The sequence below is a fragment of the Haliaeetus albicilla genome, chromosome 24 (genome assembly GCF_947461875.1).
Source record: "Haliaeetus albicilla chromosome 24, bHalAlb1.1, whole genome shotgun sequence".
NCBI lineage: Eukaryota > Metazoa > Chordata > Aves > Accipitriformes > Accipitridae > Haliaeetus > Haliaeetus albicilla.
The window spans coordinates 22641352-22669250 of NC_091506.1; the positions used below are offsets into that span (position 1 = coordinate 22641352).

A 27899-nucleotide genomic window follows, 5' to 3' on the forward strand; every position below is an offset into this window, starting at 1 on the left:
TGAGATACTATTCTTGTTGGCCGTTTTGAATACCTGCCACGTAGGAAAATTTTGAGAACTGATTTTTCAGCCTCCTGCTTTTAGATGAGTTTCATGAGACCCCAGAAAAATTAGGCTAGTATAAGAAGCATGGAAATGCTGAATTGTGTGAATTTGTGAGACAAGATCTGTATCATGGAGAAAAAAAAGAGTGCTGTAAAGGTAGTAATTGTTCACCCAAAGGAATATGAATGTGTTCCAGAAACAAGCCATTATCTCACAGCCAGTGCTACCCTGATCCTCTGAATACAAGGAGTCCATAGGCCGTAAAATTCCTCAAAGCTTAATCTCAAATGACATTGGGGGGGAAAAAAAAAAAAAAAAGGGTGAAAGATTCAGGGAAATACCTTTGTTATGTTCCTGGGGTTTTTTTTAGTTAACGTACCGCATGATTTTCCTCTCAACCTCTAGGAATGCATTGGATGTCTGTCAAGACCACAAACTTGTCCGTACTGTAGAAATGTATGAAAGTTGTCTCTATACGGAGTTGCCATTGCTCTTTTCCTTATCTGTGAAGGAAACACAGCAACTCCCACTGGGGAAATCTCATGTTAAGTTGATCTTAAAATAAAAAAATCAAGGGAAAGGTCATATCCTAATAAGCTGTGCAAATCTAAATTCCCAGGGAGCTTCAAAATGACATTGTATGACTAGGGCTTTAACAATTTTCCAACAATGTATTTTTGAACTGCTTCCAATAGTGTTTTTAACATCCGAGAACAAATAGTAAAATAAAGATACAACTGGCAAGATACAAGACCCAGTTGAGCTCTACAATTGACAGTACATAACCCATTGATAATCTGGGGGCTTTGTATCTGACAAACATAATGGAAATGGCAAATTTTTCTGCGTTCATTGAGATGTAAACCTTGTGAGGAAGCTACTTATTGATCAGCTTATATATTATTGTGATCTCAGGATCAATAGTTTCTACTCTTTTCCCTAACGTAGGATTATAGACAAATTATTTCCTCAGAATGTCTGAGGAAGGAGGAGGTTCAATTTGAGAGCCTGCTTAGTATGGTATGTATGTTTGTGTTGGCAGAGATTGTGGCTATGTTATGTTCAGATATTGACCAGGAGGTGCAGAATTCCTGTTCAAAAGCACATGCCATTGTCATCATCCCACAAAAGGTAAATTAAGTAAACTGATAGAAATTTTACAGTCAGTTTTAAAGGAACTAGTGTTTGACGCCAAATTATCTTGTCTGATTCAGTGAGCATATTATGTAGAGTTGTACAAAATATTCCATAGTTCCAAACAATGAACCAAGTCCAATACCAGTTTACATCAGAAACAATTTAGGAATTCTCAAAATACAGGGGAGACCATTCTCTAATTGTAGTAGTTTTACATAGTATGCCACACACATTTTACAAGCCCGTCCTTTACATTGGAAAGGTGTGCCTATATAAAGCTATGAGGTGAATACTGTCTTCTTGTAACCCAATGAAAACCAGTTTCTGCTTTGCAAATAGTTTGGTGTTTAACCTATTTTGTGATGATACAGTGATAGTAGAAAGTGAAGGTTAGAGATCAAAACCAGGTTCTAAATTCCCAAGCTCTCCCAGTTTAGATACGTGTAATGGAATTAGATTATAGTTGTCCTTATTTTCATCCTTATCATATACCTCTAAACCAAGTATATTACTGTTGGCGAAGGGTCAACTAAGCTGCTGCAAAATAATTTCTTATTTTCTACAGAGTATAGTAATAAGGTTTAAAACAGGCATTCACACCTTGTTACACAAAGGACAGGAAGTATAGGGTGTAGGAAGCAGTCTGCTGCTGAAGACCCCTTCTGATCTTCTGGATTAAAGGTGGTTCAAACAGTTTCAGTGGGAGTTTTGCATGCGGCGTGAATGCAAGAAGTGTCTTATCCTTATTCAGCTCTATATTACAGTACATTGCACTGGATGTAACCCAGATGTCCCTTAAGAATTTATTTTTTTGTTATAATCTCAATAGTATTTTAATATGATTCCTTTTAAATACAACTGAATCTTTGAAGAGACTGACCATCTGTCTTGTGGTCATGCTTCAAGTTCAACATACAGAAATTTGCAAACTATTGATTTTTGTTTAGCAATTAAAAAAAATTAGAAAAGTAGAAGTCACAGTAACTTATCCTTAGTATATATCAGAGCCACATGATATTTAGCTGTTCACAAGCCTGCTTGAGGGGTTACAAAAAGTCACAGCAATAACTTTTAGTTCCTCACACTAAACTTGCTTGCCTAGAAAATGAATCTCCTTAAAAGAATAATGGGGTATGACAACATAATTTATTGCAAGGTTAACTATTGGTATTCTGTCCAAATTGAAGATGAATAACTGATTTAAAAATAAACCAATCAAGTTATCAAGCATCCCATAGTATATGGGCAAAATTCCAGTATATAATTTGTGGTTTGTATGTGAAAATGACATGCATATTTAGATGAAAGAAATACAGTTGCATGTAATTATTCAAAATAACACTTTCCAGAAAGTTAATTAATATGATATTTTTTGGTATACTAACTTTCTCCATAAATGTCCTAGAACAATATGCAAGAAGTTAGCTATAAATATAAGCATTTTAATACACATTTTTGTCTTGAATTGTGGTGTATACATCTATTTATCATGACATGAAAATGAAAGATTTGCTGTTAGCTGTCCTTTTAGATTACTTGCAGAAGAAATTCTTAAAGTATTTTAAATATAGAAAAAAAAAAAGATGATGACAAGAACACATGACAGAGAAGGGAACTGAAATTTTCTCAATCTCTTTCTTCCCCTCTTTTTAATGCTGTTAAAATTTAACATAGCTGCTTTGCTTGTACCACTATTGTTAATGTTGCATAACCCTATAATTATTAATCTTACTGAAACAGCGGTAGAACTTGATTATACAGTTTTCTCCTCAACTGAAACTAGAAAAAGCTGTCAAAGATAGAATTGGAATGGCAGTTCATATTTTTAAAGAAAGCAGGTACGTTTACATGAACCAGAATCTCTATAGGCAATTCTCAGTCTCATATACAGAGCTTCATAGAATCTGAAATCCATATGAACATAGGTGACTGGGGCACACAGATTTTCTAGCTTAGAGCTAGTAGACACTTCATGCTCTCCACAATATTTATGTACAAAATACAAAGTACAATCAGAGTCTTTACTGATTTAGTCAAGCATTGGTGGATTCTTTACAGCTGGAAACAAAGAAATTTACAAAAATCACTGTTTAGTGTTCATTGTTAAAGCATTTGTTTAAGATTAGCTGTTAAAAATAACAGAATTCTGAAAGTATACGTTAATAACTTTTTCTGAACAGTAAATTGTTCTTAGCTGTGGATACTCTACTTTCTGTTTGGTGTCCTAAAGCGATGTCATTTTAACTCTTGAAAATTTCTTGTCAAAAATAGCAGCACTAGTTTCCATCTTCCTTTAATAGAATGATTTGTACAGTTACACAGTCACTATGCAGACCAAAACTCTGCTGACTTTGAGTGTGTGACAAGAGCGAGACTTGCTATGCGTGGACACTCTGAGTTAAAGATCACCAATTAATAACTGAAGAATAACATCAAACACAATTTTTAAAATGTTAGTTTATTACAGAAGCAAAGAACAGTAGCAAAAGCCATGGAACTGCTAAACAAATGCTGTTTATTGCCAGACATAATGTTTGCTTAAACGTTACTATAAATACACCCTGCTTTCTGGATGAATGACACTTACAGGAAATGCAGGAGTTCATATGAAGGAACAAGTGAGTTGTGTGAAACAATTTTCCATACCTTGGCAGGTAAAAATGTTTGTTCCTTCATGGGGAAAGCATGGCAATTTCAATGGATAATTGGAGAAAATTTTACTTCAAAACAGAAAGGTTGACAAAAGCAGAGCCAAGTCATAGCAGACATATTCTTAGGATATTAATGACATAGAGGAAGAGCAACCCAACAGAAAATAAGATCAAAAAAATTCTTTCCTTTTAGTCTTCATGCACACTGTAAAATTTGAACCTTGCCAGATCTCTTATTAGAAAATACAGTAAGTTCATGCATCAGTAACAAAGTCAGGACTTTGTAGAATTTTGCATTAATGTATCATTATCCAGGTTATATTTAAGTTCTTTTCGAAGTGCATTAATGATTTTGAAATTAAATAAAAGATGAAATTGTATTCTCCTCCCCCCCCCCCCCCCCCCCCCCCCAATATTTTGTGTACTTTTTCTTATCAAAGGGGTGCAGGGAGAATATTCATCTTTTCATTCAGGTTCAAACAGCACTTAGCCATTGTGTTTGTATTAAGTTACTTCCATATCCTTAAGAGAAAGTTATAAAGGATTTTTTTCCCTTGAATAGTATGTTTGGAAAAGAGTTAAATATCTCTGTCAAATTTTGTGCTGCTCCCAAAGACTCGTGTTAGATTCTCAGAAAAATTTGTGATGGGGGGCCTTTTCTCAGAAAACTACTGAGGGATGGGTGACAGAAGGCTTAAATAACCTTGTATAACAACTGAACATGTACTCTTTTTTTGAATTGTCATATAATGTTGCCCTGATAATGCATTATCTGAATGCATGTATTGTGATATTTTCTTTCTGAGTGGTAAAGGGAGTTTTTTTATTAGTATTAGATGGTAGGAATGGAAATGACATGAAAATAGTTTGATTTGTCCAATGTATACACTGACATCCAGGACTACTTAGAGTTTGCTAAGGAAATTGTTAGCCCATAAACTCATAATTTTAACCCATTTTATTTAGTTTAGAACTCAAGATAATACAGTGCTGTTCTAGGGCTTCTTGGTGTCATCTGTTTCACAGTTACTCTGATCCTGGGCTCTGTTTGGGTTCGTTGGTTTTGGTTTTGATTTTTTTTTGCTCTGTTCAGTAGTTAGTGTAGGTTTAAGTTCCAGTCTGCAAGTTTTTCTGAAGTATATCAAATAGAAAATTCCTAACGAAATTCCTGTAATTTTTCTTGAAAGTAGGAAATACAATAACATGAAAGGACGTAAGCTGGTGCTAACTTAATCCTGAGTTTTTATAGTTGATATTTTAGTGTTCTTTTTCTCAGAGTGCTGTTATTCAGTCATACAGAGGCTTTAAAATTAATATTTTTTGTCTAGCTCTTATGATAGTCAGATAGTTTTCAGTGCTAAATTTCCTTCAGAAAGCTTCTACCTATTTGTCTTCTGGAATAAAATACAGAGTACATGTTATATTATGTTGTATTTTGTACTGACCCCCAAAAAAACAAGAATAGGGAAGATCCTCGTGATGCTCTTGTCCTGTAGTCCAATAGAGGATTCAGAAGTGGAACTGTTCAAGGTAACTTAAATTTAGAGCGCAATTCATAATTAATTTACTCGTGCTCATTAAATACTTCTCACAATGTTGCAATTTCAGTTACAAAAGCAAGCTTACCCTACTTATGACCTGATTCTACACTCCTTGTGTAGGCAGCCTGAAGTTGTCTTGATGGGATAGTTTTAAAGCTATCTGGAAAAATTAATATTTAGAAAGATGGAGTACATGAGATGCAAAGAACATTGATCCAAATATGCGATAAGTATCCTACACTATTGAGAACAATAATTATTGAATCACATGTAAAAACTTGTCAATGTATTTTAATTGGGAATATTTTGGAAGGTCAGAAGTACAGTAGTCAGATGACAAGAGATTGCTCTGTTGCTGAAAAGTGGCTGAGCAGGTTACGTGCTTCTCAGTTCGTGCAGTTGAGAAGGTTTTTGGGGTTTTTTTGCTAATTTAGAAGAAGAAATATACATTTGTACAACAGATGATAGGTGTACAAAAGTTCACGTGTCTTTATTATTAAATTATTTTAGTTGTTCTTGCTGTAGGCTGGTACAAAGCCTGCTGTTATACATAATCAACCATTTTTCTTTTGCCTGGTGTTTCTCTTGTCAGAGTAATGGCAACAATTGTAATGGAGTAAAGAGTAGGGTCCTTCATGTCTGCATTGGGCAACATTGCACTCTGAAGTGGTACGCGTATCACTGGTAGTACCCTTCCAAGTTTACAAATGTCTGATAGAAGAGTTTCAGCAGCTAACGAAAATACACTTCAATAACAGTGTGTAAATAACTGTATTTGACACAAAATCTGAACATATTTTTGTGCTAGATTAATTTATGTGGCATCTAGAAGAGGAGAATGCTAAATGGTAAGCCCTCCTTGGTTTATTTATCTACTTTCTCAAGCTTTGAGGTGTTTGAACTAGCTTGACATCACAGAGTTTCCTGGCTGTACACACACATATACAGAGAGTATTATCTTACACTTGGCATATATCAGAAATTATATATAATTATATATAAGAAAAATTATATATAGGAAAGTGTGTTTCCTGTTATGCTGAGATATTTTCTGTATTTAATGCACAAATAGCCCTAAACATGTTTACATTAATGAATGAGTTTTGCAACATGATGCTTTTTAACTTTTAGGATTTAGTGATCATCCAACAGGTTAAAATATTTTAAGTTATACTAAATAAAAAATAGTGATCAATCAAATTATATGGACCCTACAAATAGTCTTACCATATTAAAATACCTTTTACATTTTTAGTATTTTAGAAGATGACAGCTTTGTGATGAAAACGGCTCATCCTGATATCAGAGAGGCATTTTCATGGATAATTTGCAATGTATTTGACTGCCAGGAAAAACTTTAAAAGTGGGATTTAATTCAAGGAATGAGTTTGAACTCATGTTGCATTTGTTCCTCCTCCTCCTCTTCCTGTGGGAGTATTCAGTATTCTGCCATGGCAGGGAACTGCATTTAGGATGTTAATGAGTATATTTTACCCTATTACAGTTGTATGCCTTATTAGCTCATCTCTTGGAAACAATACTTAAGTTTACTGTCTTGTGAACATTAAAAAGCACTGACATGACAGAGTCTGAGGAAAGAAAAAAATCCCAGGCTTCTTACCAACAGCATTATGCATCCGTAAAAAGATACCAATAAATTCTCTACTACTACTAAGTAGACTGAGAAAGCTTTATGTGGTTATTTAAGTATTAATATTATAAAAATTCTTCAGTGTTAGTTTAAAATTTATTGCATCTAACATGTCTTAGAAGAAAAACAGTAACTGGATATTGTGCACATAATATACAACATTTACTGCTAAAGTTACTAACATTTCAAAAAGAAATACAAACTTTGTATTCAGATTTGAATCTCACAATGAAGTACATCTATTCTAAAATTTCTTGCTAAATTGGTATCTTAGTTGATAATTATTGACTAAGCACCATTTTTAAGGAAGAGTCCATGATTAGTATATTAAAATACATTAGAAAACAGAGTGATAATGACCGAATGAAACCAAATAAGCAATGGAGCATAAGATTGTCTTGCAAGTAACTTCAGTGCTTACACATGTCTTCTTGTATATTTTGCCATACTACATGCTTAAATCTTAGATAATCTTGCAAAGGCTTATGAAGCCACAGAGGAATTTGCAAATTTTCATATAATGAATCATGCGTGAGCACAGTATAAATTTACTAGGTAGCTTTTCTACTACACTTGAATACTTTGGGACAGTTTCCTATTTCAACATACGGTAGGCATCTGGCTAAACATTGCGACTAGTGTTTCATGGTAGTTGTGAGTGTATTAACTCTGGGCACAGTGTTGTCACTGTGGTTAGTGAGAAACAGTAATTTTACATAGAAAATACGGCATTTTATGAGAACCTAATATCTCATGGATCTGTATTACAACATACATTGATTTATTTGTGTGTATACATGTATATGAAATGTAATTTAATAATATGCCTTAGCTAAAGAAGTCCTTCCTTAGCCAGGAACTGAGTTTTTCAAAGTGCTTAACTTTAAGCAGGTATTTAGATACCATTAACAGTAATACAATATTGAAAATAAAGCATATAAGTGAGTGTTTTGCTTAACTGTGGCCTAAACAATGAATTTTTACTGAAGCTATAACACTTTCTATTGACTTCGATCTAAGTTTGACATCTGAGAGCACAGTCACTGTTCTGCATATGAACTTCTGAGTGTGGAATTTTCTCTTAAATTACTTTTAAAGGCATGCATTGAACTTATAAATCTGACTGAAAACTTAGAGAATGAAAAGGTTTCTTAACTCCTTGGTAATTTCTGGTTTTGTTACTGTTAATAAAAAGAGCATATATCCATTATATGATATGACATTTTATGTTTAAATTAATTAAAATTTGTATTATCTTATTGTACATCTTTGGGATATATGGAAAGGTTTCTGGAACACTGTCTTAGTCACCTTATTTAGCACAGCAAGAATCCAGTTTCAAAGAATCTGGAAGCAGATTGTTCTCTCATATTGAGTCAGTGGCAAAAAAAAGAATAATAATTTTTTAAAAATAGTGTAGGTTAAGCTGCACAAATATGAAATTTTTGAATTATATTAATTTCCTGTAGTTAGTAAAACTTTCACTAGACCTGAGTAATAGGAAGTCTGCCTGGTATAAATACATGCCAGTTATAAAAGGCACATTGAGTCTTGGAGCCAAGCACAGTTATGAGAATGTTAAGACTCTTGTCAATTGTGTTGTGACTTTTTAGTTGATAAAGCTTTGCTATCTTGTATACAACACAGCATTTTTTAATATATTTTAAAGTCAATTACTTCCCTCAGTCTTATGAGGCCACTTACATGACAAGAGAAGGCGTACTCCTTAGTAGCTTGGCACATTTAGTTGTTATGCTTTGCCAAAGGGGGCAAAGGTCTTTCTTAAGAAGCCAGCTTTTTCTGATTACAAAACTGATTGTGATTCATTGCCTATCTATCAGTATCCTTTTTTAAATCACAATGATTCATAGAGAGTAACGCCTACATTTTATATCATGAGACAGTTTTACAATATTGCCAGTGCAAGTTAGAGACAAGTTGTTTGTTTCTGGTTTCCTCAAATCACTCAAAACCAAAATGATCCAGATTTGAGCTCTACTAAGGCAAGTGGGCATATTGTAAATACCAATATATGATCTTTGCCCATTAGAATTCTGTAGACGTTTATTCTGATTTTTGTATTAGCAATCAGCAATATGTTATTTTTCAGATTTTTATGCTTTTGGGGGTGGTTGGGTTTTTTTTGTTGTTGTTCAGTGGAATGAAATAACAATAATTTCTATTTTGAAGAGTTGGAGGTGTTTTTAAGACTTTTTGAACAAAAAGCATTAGAAAATAAGTCTTTCATCAGGATTAATTCTAGTTTCAATACATGGCACCTCACAAAGCATGGTCTGCAGCTGCCTGTAACTAGAAAACTGTGCAGTTTTTCTGCTCAAGTATTTCTAAGAACAATTTGAACAATTTGAGGGTCCTTTCCCACAAACTTTGAATCTGAGTTAACAGAGCAGAAATTGTCTGTACAGCTCAGTGTTCTGTTAGTCTTGTGACAGTAGAAGAACACTCTCATTTCTATTGTAGTCAGTCTTTTACCACCGGGAGCCCAACACCGTGTCACTTCCAGAATTTTGTAGTTATGTTCCACATGATTTGGAAGTGCTGTCCATCTTAAATCTGAGCTCTTTATCTGTCTATGAAGTTTGTCAGATATATAAATCAGTTTTTGTTATACAGCTATCTTCCATTGCCCACTATTCTCAATTTCTATTTAAGCTCTTATTTGAGCACAGCTTTGCAATCAATTTCTTTTATATCCTGAAATAACTTAAAGTTTCATCGATGTCTATCCAGTATCAGAATGCAACAAAACCTATGTTAAATAATTAAAATAAGATGGTAGAATTTGTAGTATATCTGAGTAGCCTGTGGCATTTTTGAGCTTGTTTCTCATTTGTATTTATATTTACAATGGTTTATGTTGGTGCAAGGGTATAAAATGCTGCTATTTCAAATAAGAACCCAGGCCATTTACCATTTTGTGTGAATTCCATAGGCACAGAATAGAAAATATATTTTAAATTAAACAGCTCTATTATTCTCTGAATGGGCTTTTTTTTCTTCTTTCTATTAGCAGCTACCTCCTAAACATTGTAGTAAATTTTATGGACTGTGCTTTTAGTGATCACAGCTTGTAGTTATAATTCAATTATAGGAATAAAATACATTTCCTACTGATTTATGAGTTGCTTGCCTTTGGCCTTTTCAAGTGTTTGGATTTACACCATTTCTCAAGTTTCTTCTGATGTTTTACTGTGCAACCTTGCTGAGAGGATGAATGGGTTGACTCCTCCCTTACTTTTTATTTGGCTTTTTGAAGGATCTCGGTGACACTGTTCTCTGCGGCCCTTGCACAGTGCACCACTTGGATTTCTCAGCCTGGTTCTTAAGCCATCCAGTCTTCAACACTCCTCCATGGTTTCATTGTGGAGATGTGACAGAAACTTGCATCTGGTGGCAGTGTTTCAAGACGTTCCTGGGAGTATCTGGTTTGTTGTCACACCCTTAACATTCCACTCAGCCCCAGCTTATTGCTTTTCTTTTTGCTATCAGAATTTTAGTCCTGTGCTGGTTCTGCAGGTTAGTACAGCAGACTGTAAAGGAGACTTTCATAAGCTCATACCCCTCCCACTCAATGATTAACCCTTGAGGTGTGCTTGTTGGCTGCACCCTGCCGCAGTGGTGATACATCCCTCCTCCTCTGCTTAAAGATGTAACAAAACCATTTTGTCTAGAGCCACTAGGCTTGTTTTTACATGGAATGTTTATTCCCATTCTTTCAAAAGTATATTGTCTATGTTGCATGTTTTTGGTATTGTCAGGTATCTTTCCTAATGGATGTGTTTATTTTTGGGCCATGTTTAGATGGCTTGGGGGCTGGATCTGAGGAACAGAGAAGAAAATGTCATCTATTGTCTTGATCTTGTGCTTGGAGTGTTGATGTTCAAAGTGCACCAAATCAGCTATGAACTTACTTCTTCACTAACTCATTTCTTATCATGGAGCTGATTTTGACATTCAACATTTGCTAGAGGACACTAAGTATTTTCTTTGGTTTTGCAGGTAAATTAAGTGGGGCAGAGAGTTTTAGTTTAGAGTTCTCTAACTGAAACAAATCCATAAAAGTTTTGTTCTACAGTAAGCTCAATTTTCATTCCTGTAAATATTTTTGATAAATTCACACTTGAAAAGAAAAATAACAGGTCTACTGAGACAGTGGTAGAAGCAAGAGTGTGCTTGCCTCCAAGGTGCATGCAGAAGTACTTTTGTTCCTGCTACAATACACAGGCCTAGGGTAGGAATGCTGAAAGGCAGTACTGAGTTTTCAAAAACCATTTGAATTGACAATAAAAAAAAATTGTCAATACTTATTCTATCAGATGCCTAAGTAAGCTTGGGTCCTTTTCCCACACAGTGGTTTCTAATGTGTAGTTTGCTTGAAAAAAGACTGCTTTGGATAACTGTTTTAAGTCCTACCAATATATTGCTGTTCAGTGCACACATCATCACATAAATGAAACAATTTCTGCCCTGAATTATACCAATGTTTTGAATATGTGCACAGATAAAAAGAAAAAATCCTTTTTATCTCTGCTTCTTGGTAATGCAAACATAACAAAACAAAATTCTGTAATGGAATTTTTAAAGCAAGTCTTTATAGCTTTTTGCTGTTACGTTTTTTTTCTTGCTGCAGTTTGAAGCTTACTGATTTTGTCAAGCACTGAATTGGGCATATCAGCCAACAAGGCTCTTTTTATGTACTTGTTTGTTTGTTTGTTTAAGAGCATCACTGATTGTGTCAGCAGAGTTCTTGGAAAGAGGTTTTTTTTTTAGTTATGTTGTGCTCCCTCTGCTGACTCTGCAGCAACAGAACACAAAGTAGTACAGTCCTATGTTATGGAGTGGTTGTCAGATTTAAGAACCTGCAGACCACAGAGCAGTTATTTTAATGTATCAAATGGACTATGTCCAAGAGCTTTGAGTCATTGCTTGAAATATAGAAAAAATTCACATACTTTGGTTTATCCAAAACCAAATTACCTTTATTTTATGCAAATATTGTCTATTAGATAAAGTCCGTTACAATGACAGATACTATGAATGAAAAATATATCACTTTCATGACTGAAGAAGGTATCTCCTAAAGGCTTAAACTAAGCTTAAAGCTTTGTTCTACTTGGACATAATCAGGAATATTAAAAATGTGTAGAGTAATACCATCCCTGCTGAAGAAGATTGCCATTTTAATGATAACACAGAGAAGGGGGGGGGGAAGTAGATAATATTCTTTCATTGGACAAGTGGAGAACTGAGACAAAAGTCTAAATAGTAGCATCTTTTTTTTCTCCAGGAAAAAGTAAATGCAGTAAGATGATGCAATTTTCTCTAAATAACCAGAAGAACAATGAATAGGAAAAATTGATACCATTTTTCCAATTCTTACTAGAATTGGTGACCATCTCCACCTTCCAGAGACATCAATTAATCACTTTCTGAACACAACGTATCACCAGACCCTATGCCTCACATTTAGGACCTGAAAACAGCACTGATGAAAATGTTGGCTTGAACTACTTGTCCATTGCCACATAGAATTTCTGTGTCAGAGGCAATGAAACAACTGAGTTATTGAAAGGGGAATGCAATTGTTTTATCACAAGACTGTCCTTTCTCTTCTTATAGTCTTTTTGCAGCATTCTCTTCTAAAAGGTCAATGAAGGTCTTTAATTCAGTGGATGTGGTGCTGTCATTTAGGGTAGATGTATTTTTGCAAGGCACATGTAAAACATTTTATTGTTCCTCTTAATTAGATAAATACATTAAATATATGGGGAAATCAAGCTGACCGTTCACCATCTCTAAATTTGTCTTCAAAGCTAGGAAGGGCTTTGTAATCTTAACCAACTTATATATGACATTATTTCAGAGATGGTCTGAGCCTGCTTTAATTAAATCAATTGGCAAAAGTCCCATTAAGTTCTGCAGCACTTGCATGTGAGTTTACTTGACAAACTCTGACGCATTTGTACACAAGATGAAATTCAAACTATTCCATGAAATATGTTTTAATGAAAAAAAATGCCAACAAAACCAATATTTACATCATGTATTTATTTGTGCATATTTATACCAGTCCATGTAGTATAATTATACCATTGCCTTGATTTTAGTAATGTTTCAAAGCTGAGAGGCTTTAACTGTTTTTTTTTCTTCTGATTTTCTGTAACTCGTATGAGGTTAGGATGTTCTGGTTGCTTCATTAAATACCTCTAGGGTCATATTTTGGTAGTTTTGTCTGGAAAGAGCGTGTCTAGAATGTAGTGCAACAGGCCTTTCAGGTTAACTGAGCACAGGTAGTGTTTATGGTAAAGAGTAGCTTGTGATCCAAGATGTTTTTCATACCATGGTAATCTCTTATGTTCTGTTTTATGTTTTCCAAATATAAAAAATGCACTGAATAACTCTCTTTGGAATTGGAAATCAATTCAATTTGCAATTGCTACTGAGTGGAGTAACTTAATGATTATGATAGTTCTCACAATCAGCACCAGATTAACTACTGTAAACTGTCACTACAGCTGACAGTTAATACAGACGTGTACCAGATGAGTTCATGTGCCTTCTTTTACTTTCTTGTAGCTAATAGTTAGCAGTTGGCTACATGAGATAAACTGCAAGTAAAAGGAGTAATAACAACTAGTTTCATATCTCAATGTTTAATGTTATCTCACCAGCATTCTCTCTTTCACTTCCGGTCTTTTTGATGATTAAATGTTAAAGCGTATTCTTCTGACTGTATGTGAATAACATCTCTGCTACTATTCTCCATAGTCTTTTGCTGGCTGAGAATGATTTTTGCACATGAAAATCTTTCTAGCCAATGTTAGTTATGTTTTTATTACCTGGATCTGATATGAACATGTGTGAGTTTTATGAAAGAATCCCGGAGTAATCTGTTGATTGGACTTGTGCTTTGGATGTTCTGGTGTTTTGTTTGTGTCTTTTAAAAAAAAAACATGAGAAGACTGCAATTAAATATTTTTTTTGCAGAGGGAAATGTTGGCATTCATCTTTTACAGGGAGGAAAAAAGACAAAATACACAGCAGAAATCAAGTAAACTTACAGGCAAAATAGAAATATTTGTAAACTATTAAACATAGGAACAGTTTTCACATTTTAGTTTTCAATAATGCAAGAATAAAACTAGCACATAAAAGGTTTTCTCCATTCTAGTATTTATAATGTAGATTAAAACTGAACAGTAAAATTCATTTTGTTTCCAGTGTAATAGCAAATTTTATTAAATCGAACAGGTTATCCATAATTTGACTCAGACTTAGCAGTCATATATGAAGATTCAAACTTTAAAACTGTAATGAAATGCTTTGATTTTTATATCCAAAACGTGAGCAAACCTGAAAATTCTCATAATTCAGAAATGTTTATGAATAATATCAATGTGGGATCATTGATGCCTAGCTATTTTGTTGTACATAGAAATGCTATAATGCCAGAGCCTTTATTTTAACAGAAAACTTCAGGTCTTCTGTTGGTGTATGTGTAAATGTATAGTATCGTTGCTTAGGTACCTTTGTGGACATCTTAGATGAAATTGTAATATAGACAACATAACGATTTTTCAAAACTAGAAGTAGACATTTTTTGTAGTGGGATGATTGAGCAAAGCCTTTTTAGTTGCCTGAAGATCAGAAGAACTGATATTACTAGTCATGGGATCTTAAACTCTGGAAGGGGTGGAGTTTATAGGCCTTTGCTCAAAGAATTGTAAATGGCTGCTTATTCCAGATTTTATTACCTTAGAGCAGAAATATGAGTAGCATAAAATGGAATTACTTTGTGACCCATAGTAGCTGATAGGTGCACCCACAATTCCCTGGTTTTCTCTTCAGTGTAATCTTGGCATTTTTATTTCCTCTATTCCCAGCATACAGAATATGTGTGATGAGAACAGATGCACAAAAAAAAAAATCCAGAACAATTAATAAGGAAAAAACAGCATGCATGAAACGCAGTCCTTCATATTAGTGATTGTTAAAATAACAGATTATGGGGGTTTTTTTATATTTATTTTGCTTGTTCTAAAACTTAACAAAAATCTAAAACATCATAGTTCTAGGCTAGAAATACTTTTACAATGATACTGCTCTGGCATTATTGGTAGACTTTGCTGAAACAAGTTAGCTGTGCTGACTGTGAAAACAGAAAATTCCTGCTAAGGAATTACTATACCCTCTTGGCTTTTGGAGTTTGTGCCTAGCAAGCCAGACCTCTGGACTTACATGCTTATCTGAGTCTTTCTAAGCTGTAGCGTATCCGTACATAGTGAATTTCATGCACACACCGTGTTACAATGATTCAGGAGTTTCAAAGAATTAATCACATTATACATAATCAAATTCTCCAAAACATCACAGTCATTCACTGTATTACAAAGTGAAATATAGACTAGCTTTAACTTGCTGTTTAGCTCACAGAGGTTTGCAAACTGAAGTCTTAAACTGAAAATACAAAGTGATAATGCCTCCAGATTCTGAGAATGTTTTTATAGAGTTTTTACGGATGATGCTGGAAAACTCATTTTAACATCTGCTTTGTGTGTAATACAAAAATTGAGATCAGTGACACGTGATTAAGTATCTTTCTATTCAGTGAGTGACTTAAGCTTGCACTTCCCTCTAACCATGTACTCAAGCCTCTTCAGCTGCTTGTGCAGTGGCAGGGGAAGTGTCTGTGCAAGGGCAGCTGTCAGCTTGAGTCCTCCTGCCTTCTGATGACATGGTTGCCTGCAGTTGTTTCTTGGCCACACAGTAACCTCATGGGTGCACCTGCGCATATGGGGTCCTGCAGACTCCACAGTCCATAACTTGGGCTATAACTGGGACCATGCCTGTAGGCATCCTTCTTCTTCACCCCTGAGGCAGCCACCCGGATACAAAGTGGACATGAGTCTCAATGTCACTTGCTCAAAGGAATATAAGCCAATGTTTAAATTTTAGATGTCTGTTGATTTTATTTTATTTTTTTAAAGATGTGTCTGGTTAATTACAAAAGTGAACACTTAAGAAGGAGTTTATTCTATTTTATTGCTTTATTTGGAAATCTGTTCAAGGAAGACAGTTCCTAGTGTTGGTGGCCAGGGATTTGCACTTCATGCTTAGAGAAAAATTGACTATTTGGAAGCTACTATATAACACCAAGGTACTCTGACAACCTAGAATGTACTTTCACCAGATAATTTTCACTTGTGGCAGTTAGAAATGTTATTGTTTACTCATAGGCAGATCTTATTAAGGATAACATGTAACTGTACACCCATCCCATGGCTGAAGCCTTTGGGAAGATAGACGGCTGACTGACCATTAGGCTAACCTTGCCCACAGTTGACCCGTAAACACTGTGTGCTTTACATGATTCTACTTTATCAGTCATGTAGTAAGAGGAGTGGCAGTATGAAGAAGCTATAAGTTTCCCTTTTGTCTGCTAGGGGCAACATGTATGTTGTGCAGCATGGGATACAGTAGCATCTCTTTTGTTCCCACTGCAGTGAGAATTTCTTATTTGAAATTTAAGAACAAGAAGGATATCTTACAACCTTTCCTTGTCAGTGTTCAAGGTGGAAGAACTAAAAGGTTGTGCTGCGAGTCCTAAAAGGTAGAAGAATGATGGTGACTTTCCTGAGGAAAGATTAAGAGAACTGTAACCATTTCTAGACTTAGCACTTCAACATCGTTGATGGGGAGGACAATCACTGTTTTACTTACCTGTAGGCCTGTCAAAACAAAGGATGATCTCAAAATTATGGAGCAGATCTGTTCCATTATATTCATTTTGCCACAGCAGTTTTGGCAGTGTGACAGAGTAGTTTTGATTCAAAGTAGATCAAATCAAAGTTCCTCTTATCTAGAAGTTAAAGGCTGCTTACTTGATTGGGTCTGAAGTCCAAATTAAACAGCCAAAGTGACCAAGTTATATTAGTTCCATAACATCTATTCTATTTTTAGATTAGAGTGGTCTTTTTATAAACCATGGAAAATTAAAGACAGACCCTAGTTATAAAACAGTAGGTGCTTTACACTTGCTGTTACTTGCAAACTTTTTCATAGTAGAAATATGTCTAAATCAAGGATTTTGGTTCAGCTAATTGTCAGAAGAGGACTCAGAAAAACATTTTATATGTCAATCTAAATTCATTCAATTTGCTGAAGACTTTTGCATAAATACCTATGGAATTTGGAAAGTCATAAATAAAATTTCCTTGAGCCTTGGGTTTAAGACTCTGGGATAAAACTTTTGACATACTTGAATGACTAAAGATTTCAGATATTTCTGGTTATTTGGAGGAAAAAACACCACCATTCAATACCAACTACTTTTGGTTTTTTCTTAATATAAAAAAACCTTAAGATTTTCAGGCACTTAGGAAGAATGATGATTAAAATTTGCAAAACTGAAAACTTAATTGTGGAAGACTTCTGATTCTATTCATATGCATGCTATTGAGAGATGCAATTAAAGTCAGTGTTATCTAGCTGTTAAAAAAAAAAAAAAAGTGAAAATTTTTTTTCCAGTTATGCCGCTTTAATTTTGCATCATTGGGCTTTGGGGGGTTTTTAAAATTATTTGCATGCTTGCCAAAGCACATAAATGTTTTATAAAATATACTATTAAAATGCAATTGTATTTCATCTGGCCATTCATAATTATTTAGATGGTTATTTTTCCCATATAAATTTTTGTCAATTATTCATCTAACCGTTGTTCTGTAAGCCCGTTAGTTGTCTCTGCTGCCTTTTGAAATACAGACCAGATCAGTTCATTCTAGTAGCATACCTATGACAGCCATTCCATTCTAAGGTTAGCCTGAGCCCTGAATGCCAGCAAATCTCATTTGCTTTTATGACATGAGACATCAGAGCGTTCCTAAGAAGAACCTCAAAGCTGGGTTAACTGCCTAGTGTTAGCCATGCAATGTTACTATACAGCCTAATGCATTATATGGTGATAAACTCAAGCCAAATGATAGATGGGGCCTAAACATTCCCCTAAAACTTACACCTGATTGTGAGTTTGCATCTCAACCCTTTGGACATGAGACAATTGGACCCCAGCTCGGGCCTGAACTTGTTGCAGAGATAACAAGCTTCTTTTAAAATGTCATTTTCTTTTTTGTTGTTGTTTTCAGGGATTACAATGGTTGACACAGAAATGCCGTTTTGGCCCTTTAATTTTGGAATTAGTCCAGTGGATCTGTCTGCAATGGATGATCATACACATTCCTTTGACATAAAGCCGTTTACCACCGTTGATTTTTCAAGCATTTCTTCACCACACTATGAAGATATTCCTCTTGCAAGAACTGATCAGACAAGCATTGATTATAAATATGATATCAAGCTCCAAGACTGCCAAAGTATGCTTTTAATTTTTTTTTAATATTTTCTTCATGTTCATATTTGCTTCATTCTCTGGAAAGTGTACTATCAGCAAAAGAATTTAGAAGTATTCAGATGCCTAAATGCTGGTATCCTGTATCATCAGAGATGCCCACAAGATATTCTTGCAGGGCAGACAGAAAAGATAGAATACATATAGCAGACCTTCACCTTTCCAGAGCAGTAGTTGGAGATTAGACAAGGTATCATAAAGTATCTAAAATGACATTAAATGCTTTTTATTAGACACATGAACCCCACCATTCGTTTCTGAAACCTCCAGTCTCCTATTCATGTACCTTGTGTGTAAATTGACCTTTGAAGGTCTATGCACACAATGCAGAATAAATATCCTGGATGTTAAAAAATGCCCCAGCATACATAGCATATTAATTATTAATATGTGCAGCTTTTAAATTCCAAACGGCCCAAGAAATTGATGGAGTAGAAATATTGGCTACATCCGAGTCACAACGTTGGTATAACTTTCATCAGTGTTCCTAATGCAGGGATAACCTTGGAGCTTCATGGGCTAGTATTATTTATATACTATGAAAAATGCTGTTCTTTTGCCAGTTACAGTAAAAAACATTACACGAAACTCTCTTTTTAAGAAAGGAAGTGACCTATTCTTAAATAGGGTGTTACTGCATTCCTGCTCAAAGTAGGAATGTGAGGTTGCTGTGCCTGGAACTTTTCTAAAGGTCTGCTTAGCCTGCTTAGATCTGAAATCACTTTTGTTTGTAGGAATCTGTACAGGAATTCTTTCAGGGAATTCTTGCTAGGAAAATTTAATTTTGGTTGTACAGCGAAGCAGGTGCTGTGTACCTCTTGTGTACCAAGACATCTTGCCAGCTAATAATTTGTTTTTTCTTTTGTTTAATTAGAAATGTCCATTACACTTTAATAACAACCTAGAGAGTGCAATAGAGTTTAAGTAGGATAAATCCTCTTCGTCTTTACTTAGATAGTTTTCTACTTTTCTTTTTTCTTCCTAGTTTATATAGGAAAGAAAACTTTCTAGTTTGTATAGTGTAGCCAGTTTGGAAAAGAAAAACATTCATCTTGTTGTAATACTATGTCTGTTACAACACTCCTGAGATGTGATCTGGTATAATGTTATAGTGTCAAATATCACTGCTTTCTTCTATGACCAGTAATGATTGATTTAAAGATATCATATTTGGTTGTTTGAGCTTGTTCAATATTACAAATTGCTCTCTTAATTAGAAACTTTCAGAAGAGAAAATATATCTCTAAACTGCATCCAATGTTGGACAGTGTTCCCCAGGAGAGAGCTAAATTTCTTTAAATATCCAATATCATATTCTCTTATATATATATATTTCACAATAATATATTATTCAATGTATAGGTCTATTAGATACTTAAATATTTTTTTTAGACTAGATTAGAAACTCCAGTCCATCTCCCTGCAGTAGTTCTGAACACCTTAAAGTAATACAACCAGATTAGGTACTGGGAAAAGTACAGTCTTTCAAGTATGAGGTCTCCATATGTAAATTTTTAATATTCCTATCTTCAAATCATTCCACACTACAAAGCTGAAAACTGAATCTGTAATACACTTTCTACATCAGAATCTGCCACTTCAAGGTTTTCCAGCCTATACACTGCCTGTGAAATAGCGGCTTGCAGCTTACATCCCTTTACATCCTTTGTTTACTACTCGTTTTGTATTATGAAGCAGACCTATGAATCTGGCTATGTTTACTGTGATTGCTTCTGATTGTTCCTTGCTTCATCTTCTACATATTTAATTATACTTTGAGTTTATCATTTAAATCTTCTCTATACACAGGTGCAATCAAAATGGAGCCTCCTTCCCCACCCTATTTTTCAGAAAAAGTTCAGTTGTACAATAAACCTCATGAGGAGTCTTCCAACTCCCTTATGGCTATTGAATGCCGTGTGTGTGGGGACAAGGCCTCTGGATTTCATTATGGTGTGCATGCATGTGAGGGTTGTAAGGTAAGTTGTCACAAATGTATTTTTTCTGAAGTAAAATGTGATACTATTTTCATCTGAATAATCACTTGGTAAAATCAGAGATCTGTGCTTTTTAAAAAAAAGTTTTAGGTCTTTAAGTAAATTCTTCCACATGTACTGCATATACTTTATGACTTAATAAGTGGGAGGTTTTTTAAATACAATTTGCTTTTTCTATTTTTTTACTGACCTATTTGCATTTTTTGTGCATTTCTTTTACTTTTCAGTTATGCAGTTATATTTCATTCCTGCTCTCTTGGAGGTCACTTGCAGAATCTGAATTCATAGAACGCAGCAAAAGTAGGCTCATGCCCAACTCCAAAGTTCAATATTCTGAGCAATTTAAAATTCACAATCTGTTTTTCTGATTTATTAGAATTTCTTTACCCAATTTACACATTTCTAGGTGACTACAGAAAAGTCTAATAGTATTAAAGAATGTGGCTTTCTGCTTTAGAACTCCACCAGCTTTTTTTTTAATATCAATGATATTTAGTGTTTATAACATATAAAGGATAAATGAATGGTGTAAAAGTTGACCATCCTCAAGAATTAGAACAGAAATGTCAGAGAAAGAAATTAATAATAATTCATTGAGTTCAAAGAAAAATATTACAGAGTTTAATAGGAAATTCCCATCTTCTCTATTTTCAATATCTTGAGGAAAACAACTAATAGGAAAGACCCAATCCAGAGCTTAAATAAATTTTGTAGCACTGAATTAGGAACACACATAAAGCAATAAGTATGCTGTTGATTACTTAAATTACAGTGACTTATACAAATAAGAACTGGCATTATGCTTTTATTGTTATTATTCTCTGTGAGGAAAAATTAATTTTTACAAGGAACAAATGATAATAAATTTGGATAAACTTTATTAATAGATTATGAGTGATCTGAGAAAGCATCTTTAAACTGTAAAAAGACAGAATTGTGAATTTCCATAATGCTTTCTCTCTTTATAAGATATCATAAGACTTCTGTGTGATAATTTCTGTGAGTTCAGCACCAAGTTTTTGGATTTTTCATGTGCCAATGTACTTTGCAAACTTGTAATATCCAAACAATGGAGATAAAATAGAAAATAAAACAACCTAGAAAATAGAACCCAGAAATAAATATTGCAAAATTAATTCAGCACTGTGCAAAACCAAAGAAATAGAATAGATAAAAGAATATAAATTCTCTTTAAGTACTCGCGCTCAAAAAGGAAAATAAATATTCGAAATAGAATAAAAAATACTTAGCTGGGAAAGAAAACTTAAAAAAACCCAGATAACTGATAATCTTTTTTATTTACTTGAGATCAAACTGCTGTTGGCAGAATTTTTGGTTTGTTGTGATTTATAAAAAAATTTCTACATTGGTATTGAACTTTAAATTTTGAAAATGTCATGTTCACTTTACAGGAAATTGACCCATGAGCAGTGGAACAAACGAAGCTTTGCTTCCTTTGGCATAGTGTTCTTCATGCTCAGCATGTCTGTAGAGCTCTCAACTTATGTCCCTAGTGTCCTTTAAACACCATTGATTCCCATAAGCTTCCCCAGCTATTTGAGATTTTCACCCCTCTACCAAACTAGGTTGAAAATGTCTAATACGATCAGAACAGGAGCACACTGATAAGCAGACAGTATGATCACATGAGCCTTGCTTCCTTAGGAAATCTGTCTAAAACAAAGTTACGTTCAGCGTGTACACAGAAAGGCACTTTGTATGTATAGAGAAGTGAGATGATGACACTGGCAGTTTCTGGCATCCTTTTACATGCTTTTATGTTTACCCCAGGGCTTTTTTCGAAGAACAATAAGATTAAAGCTAATATATGACAGGTGTGATCTTAATTGCCGCATCCATAAGAAAAGCAGAAATAAATGCCAATACTGCAGATTTCAGAAATGCCTTGCCGTTGGAATGTCACATAATGGTAAGTGTACATAGCATATTTAAAATGATAACATTTCATCTGAAAAATAACATGAAACATTAATATGATTACTGAATGTGCTGCTTTAACATCTAGAGTTTTCCGTTTCTTTACACTAGGCAGTTTAGAAACACGTATCAGAGAGATTGCCTCTGAGTTTAGGAGAGTATGTATATGATTGGAGATTACTTTCAATATAAAAATCAGATAGGTAGGTATCTGCTCTTCTCAATATAATACATAATGTAACGTATGAGTTGGTTTTACTCTCCATCATTCTTGCTCATTACACTGTTGGTCGTTCTTCCTGAACATATCCTGAACATATAATTGTTATTTTTCAGTTCATTGTCTTATTTTCTGACAAGACTCTTTTGTTTACTGTAGTTCAATATCCCTTTCCTGTAAGCAGTGAACTTCATTTAATAAAGAAAAATGGACTAGAGAATTTACTGAAACTTTGTGAATAATAACAACTTGAATTTGATGCATAGGATACTTATCGAGGACTGTTAGCATCACGAAGTTAACACTTCCTCATACTAGAACACAACATACTTTAAATGAATGGGCCAGACCCCATATTGTTTTAAAAAAACCTGTCCTCCTCCTTCCTAGGATACCCACATCTGGGCGTAGATTCCAATGTGTTCTAAGTAGGAGTGTAGTGTTTCTTAGCACGCCCATTCAGCTGTCGGCCTCTCATCATATAGTGTGTATAGCTGTGACTCCTGTGTAATATGCACTGTCTGACCTCTCCACCATCCAGAAGTGAATATCCCCTCCCATCTGTGAACTGTAAGCAGCGTTTCCATTTTGAATATGTTGCAGTCTTAGATTGCAAAGGTGTTTTCAATTGTATGTGGTTCTGTGATTGCCTTCTTTATCAGTAGGTAAGCAGGTAGCATTAAGCATATCAGGATACTGCTCTCTTGCATAGAATTTAGAAGATAGTCCCTCTGAACTTTAAAATTAACATATCAATTCATGTGGAAATACTTATGAATGTTTGGACAGAAAGACATAATGAAGATTCTTTGCTGCCTTGCTTTGGCAAAGTTGAGTAAAAACAGGAATTAAATGTCATAACATAGAGACTTATGTAATTCTAAGGGTAAAGAATTGCAAACATGACTGGGAAAATAATTTCTCTGTGGTTTTTTTAGAACTTTCATTATTTTCAATATAAAAAATGAGTGTACTGTCCCCAAGAGGAAAGCTTAACTGTGGTTTGTGAAGTTAATACATGCAGTGAATGTAAATTGGTATGGGAAATGTTTTGCTAATAGAAAACATGGTTTTCAAGTTCCTGGGATGCAACAGTAACACTTAAAAATAAATCTAATTTTGAAATGCTACTGTGGGTATTTTTATAGTAATTCAGGAGGTTTTATTATTATTATTTTCAAGGTGCATGCCAAATTCTCTCATAACCTAGCAACACAGCTTCCAATTATGTCAATGGGAACCATGTGCAGTTCTATCAAGAAGGGGAAGGCCAAGACCGTTCTCTTTGGCTTAGTAACATAAAGGACCCAAGAAATATTTTTAAAATTAACATTTCACCTGCCATTTCTTCCTGTTCAGCCACTGCCAAGGCAGAAGCTGTGGCACCAGCAGGGGCCATGCTATGGGAGTTGGGGGAGGCATGCAGAGGAGGGGAAAAGGGCAAAGCCATTTGTCCCAGGGCTTGAGGGAATGCTTCTATTTGCTCTCACGATTTCACCTAACAGGGAGTTAGTAGTGTTTATTTTCAAGTATTGGCTTCTGCATTTGCCTTTTTTGCCCACTCTGATTACATTACATTGCATGAAACAATACCCTCATTCCTCCATCATTTATAAACAAACACATTTATAAAAAAGAACTAAATTTCACCTTTGAAGACACAGGCCTATATAAAGAAGCATGCAGGAATGCAACACTGGATGTTGTCAATGACACTGAGACACATTTTTATGTTACATCTACAGATTAAAGTTCGTCCATTTGAGTACTGAATTTATCTGAATTTTAAATCCTTGGAATCAGAATGTGGATTATTTGTGCCTGAGGGTTCCAATCTATGACTGTCTTTGCACAGATATATTATTGCAAAATGAATAGGGCACTTACAAAGATGGGGAATGCAAGGAGACTTAGCAGCTACAACCACATTTTTTCACACATAAATGCTACATACCACTTGGCTGAAGGTTAAAAAAGACAGTAGTGTTCTCATGCTTTGAATATTGTTTTCCTTTCCTTCTCTAGCCACAGTGCTGCTCTGTGTTTAACCCTTAATTGCTAAGATTGTATTCTGAAGTACCACTAAGGAGAAGCTCGGTTCTTTTTTTTTTTTAGAAATTTCATTAATTTTTTCTCTTCTACTGAAAGTACTATTTATAGAAAAACCAACTACTGTAATGGGAAAAAGAGCACACATGGCAATATGTCTTTATTACCAGTTCTGGGAGCAGTGAATTGCTTAGTCTGGGCACGTGCCTCCAGTAAACTCAGACAGGTATCTGCCCTGGCTTCATCTTGTGTTTTCTAGTGTAAGAAACTGTGTTTATAGTCTATTTGGGGACTCATTTATGCTCAAAAAAAATCCATAATCTAGACAATGAGAACAGTAGAGTGCTGTACAGAATAGCGTATAAGCAATCGTAGTGACTTCTCCAAGCCATAAAAAGTGGCATAAGGATAAATATTCTATTTTTTTCACAGAAAGGCAAAGAATATAATGTAGCATGTAGTGTCTTACTATATTCACTATTGGTTTTATATTGCTGACATCTAGAGAATACTGTAAATGCAAGCAAATAAATAACTGCCAAAGAGAGAGAGATCATACATTCCAGCTGCAGGCACATGCCCAAATTTGCACAACCTTCTATTACTGTGAAAGAAATTGCCATCTGAACCCCTTCTACCCCTGCAGCACGAGCCATATTTCCAGATCTCTCATACCAGCTCACTGGCTTGTCCCTGCCCTTCCTGCCCCTGCAGATCCTGCCTTGATCCACTGCCCAGGCTCCCAGGAGATAAGGAAGCTGGGCCTGTTGCAAGGGTAGGTGGAGGAAGGAGAAGACAGAGTAGCAAGGAGGATAAGTGGTCCAGGGAAACAGAAGATGAGGCCAGAGCCACAGGAGGGAGGTGGAGACAGAAGCAGAAAAGGGAGAAGATCATGCCACCCATCCTTTAAATTTTCCTCAACCACCAAAAATGCTGTGAACGCTTATCCACTCTGTGAACTCTCCCTTTTCCACCCTAACCTCTATGTATCACCAATCCCTCCTACTTTTCCTCTCACCCAAAATCCCACTAAATTCCTTCTGTAAACCTCCTGGTGCCTGACCTCTTCCTGACTTTTGTCTCAGTCCCCTGAAAATGACAATGACTTCTCCAAAAGTAAACTACTAGGCTAGTACCACAAAATTCAATTTTGCCTGCAATGCTAATAAACATTGAACAGAATCTGCTGCAACTAATACAATTATTTTAAAAATATATTCTAAACATTAAAAAAAATTTTGAAAACTATCCTTTTACCTATCAAATTATAAGATAGGAATGTTTGATTCACAACTCTCTAACTTTATGTTGTTAATGAATTTTTATATTTAAAATACATTTTAGGGTCCTGATCGCCTTCTGTTTAGGAAAATTTATTCTCATAATTCATGAATTACATCAGAAATCTTCCAAGACCCATATTTTCATGAAATAGGAACAGAGTTTGAAACTGGATCATGAGAGATTCACTGCTATTAGTCCATCCCAAAAACACATATTTAGAAAGAACAAACATATGCAGAAATGATAGATTGCTAATAAATGTACAATCCATACAAAAATAAACATGCATAACCAACTTTACCCCAACACAAGAAAATATTATGAGATTCCTCAGGGATTTTATTATTGCCAAATTATTTTATGTAAAAGTCTGATATTATGACGGCAAGCAACAAGGTACACCGTAAGGATTAATATAGTACAAAACCCAGTAAGATGTCATTTCCACTTTTAGTGAAGTCAATTCACGTATTTAGAAGAAGGCTTGGTCCTATCTGCTAAATGCAAGCTCTGCTAATGTTAGTGGCTGTTTTGCTGAACTGATAGACAACTGATAGACACATGATCTGATAGCTGGCAATACCACTCAAGCGGGTTGTTAAACCAAGGATAGGTGTTCTAGGCCAGTAAGAGATAACCCCCGCTATACTGCTTTGATTAGCTTATCAGCTAGTGCATTCTTTGATAATAATGGGCAGTTTGAACTGATCTGACATTGATGTAATAGCTTTCTGTGCTATGACTAAGCTTTGTTATATCTAACACAGTTCTGAATGCAGTATGCAAGCATTCAAGAATAGAAGTTAGTGCTTATAACCTAGTTTACTATATAACAACATATCTGCTAATTTTCTTTCAAAGTAATCTTGGCATTTTAACAGAGGTGCTATATAATTCAATGTTACCTTTGGCAGTAGTACTTATTTCTTTTGTTATTTGGGGGGGAGGGGGTTCCTTTTTCATTTACACAGAAGGAATTTAAAATAATCTTTTTTTAAAAAGAAACCAGGAATCTGATCTTTGTAGAAAAATTAGCATCATGAGGCCCCAATCCTATGCCAAATAAAAATACATAGCAAATTTCTATGCAGCTTTAATCATGTATCTTTTGATATAGTCTTCCTCTGCGTCTTTGGGCTTTAACTCCAAAATAGATTATACATAAGGGTGCTTGCATTCATAAAATTTAGCACAGTGAAGACAATGCACTGATTTAACATAAATGTTCACAGGGATTTTTGACTGCATATATAAAAATTCTCAAAACATGGAAACAAAGAATTAGACACGATTCCAACAAGGAAGAGTACTGAAACAAACAACAAAGTAATAAATAATATTTGGGGTTTATAGCACTTTTCATGCAGAGATCTCAAAGCACTTTTCAAGAAAATAAGTATCACCATCACAAGCAAAATAAAAATAAATGATCAGGGAAAGAAGGCATCTACTCTAGAACTATTAACAGTAAATGAAATATTAACAGTATGATGAACTCCAATGCAATCTGTAAATTAATGGAAATAATTTTATATTAGAAGCACCAGGTCTTATAACGCATGCCTACTTTGCAAAGATAACTTGGTATCCTTTGTTGGGGATAGAGAAGCACACCAGAAACATGATTCTCGAACACTCTTAGTCATTCATGTTTTCCATTAAAAAAGAAAACACAATGTAAGTTGTCATTTATTACAAATTCTACACCAGTACTATTGTAAACTTTTAACAGAGAACTGTCAACGATGTGTTGTTTAGTAATACCAAGTTGCTAGCACAAATACTGTAATTTACTTTCCAAGAGACTCTGGGACAGGAGACGAGACTCTGCACAGGAATCAGGGTATAGGATTAGGGACATATTTAGAAAACATCGTATACATATTATGCTATCATTTTGTAGTCAAAACTAAAAGTAAGCCTATTTTATACTGGCAGTATCAGTGCAACAGTAGATACAG

General features: G+C 34.7%; 1 protein-coding gene across 3 annotated transcripts in view; it reads left to right on the forward strand.

The window, feature by feature from the left end:
* The window catches only part of PPARG (peroxisome proliferator activated receptor gamma), a 62430-nt gene that overhangs the window by 15625 nt on the left and 18906 nt on the right, over window positions 1-27899 (forward strand). For all 3 annotated transcript variants that reach the window (XM_069769788.1, XM_069769786.1, XM_069769789.1), the window contains exons 2-4: window positions 18188-18415; window positions 20260-20429; window positions 22239-22377. In XM_069769788.1, coding sequence (XP_069625889.1) covers window positions 18196-18415; window positions 20260-20429; window positions 22239-22377 — 529 coding nt within the window. In that variant the 5' untranslated portion in view covers window positions 18188-18195. The remainder of the gene's footprint in view (window positions 1-18187; window positions 18416-20259; window positions 20430-22238; window positions 22378-27899) is intronic.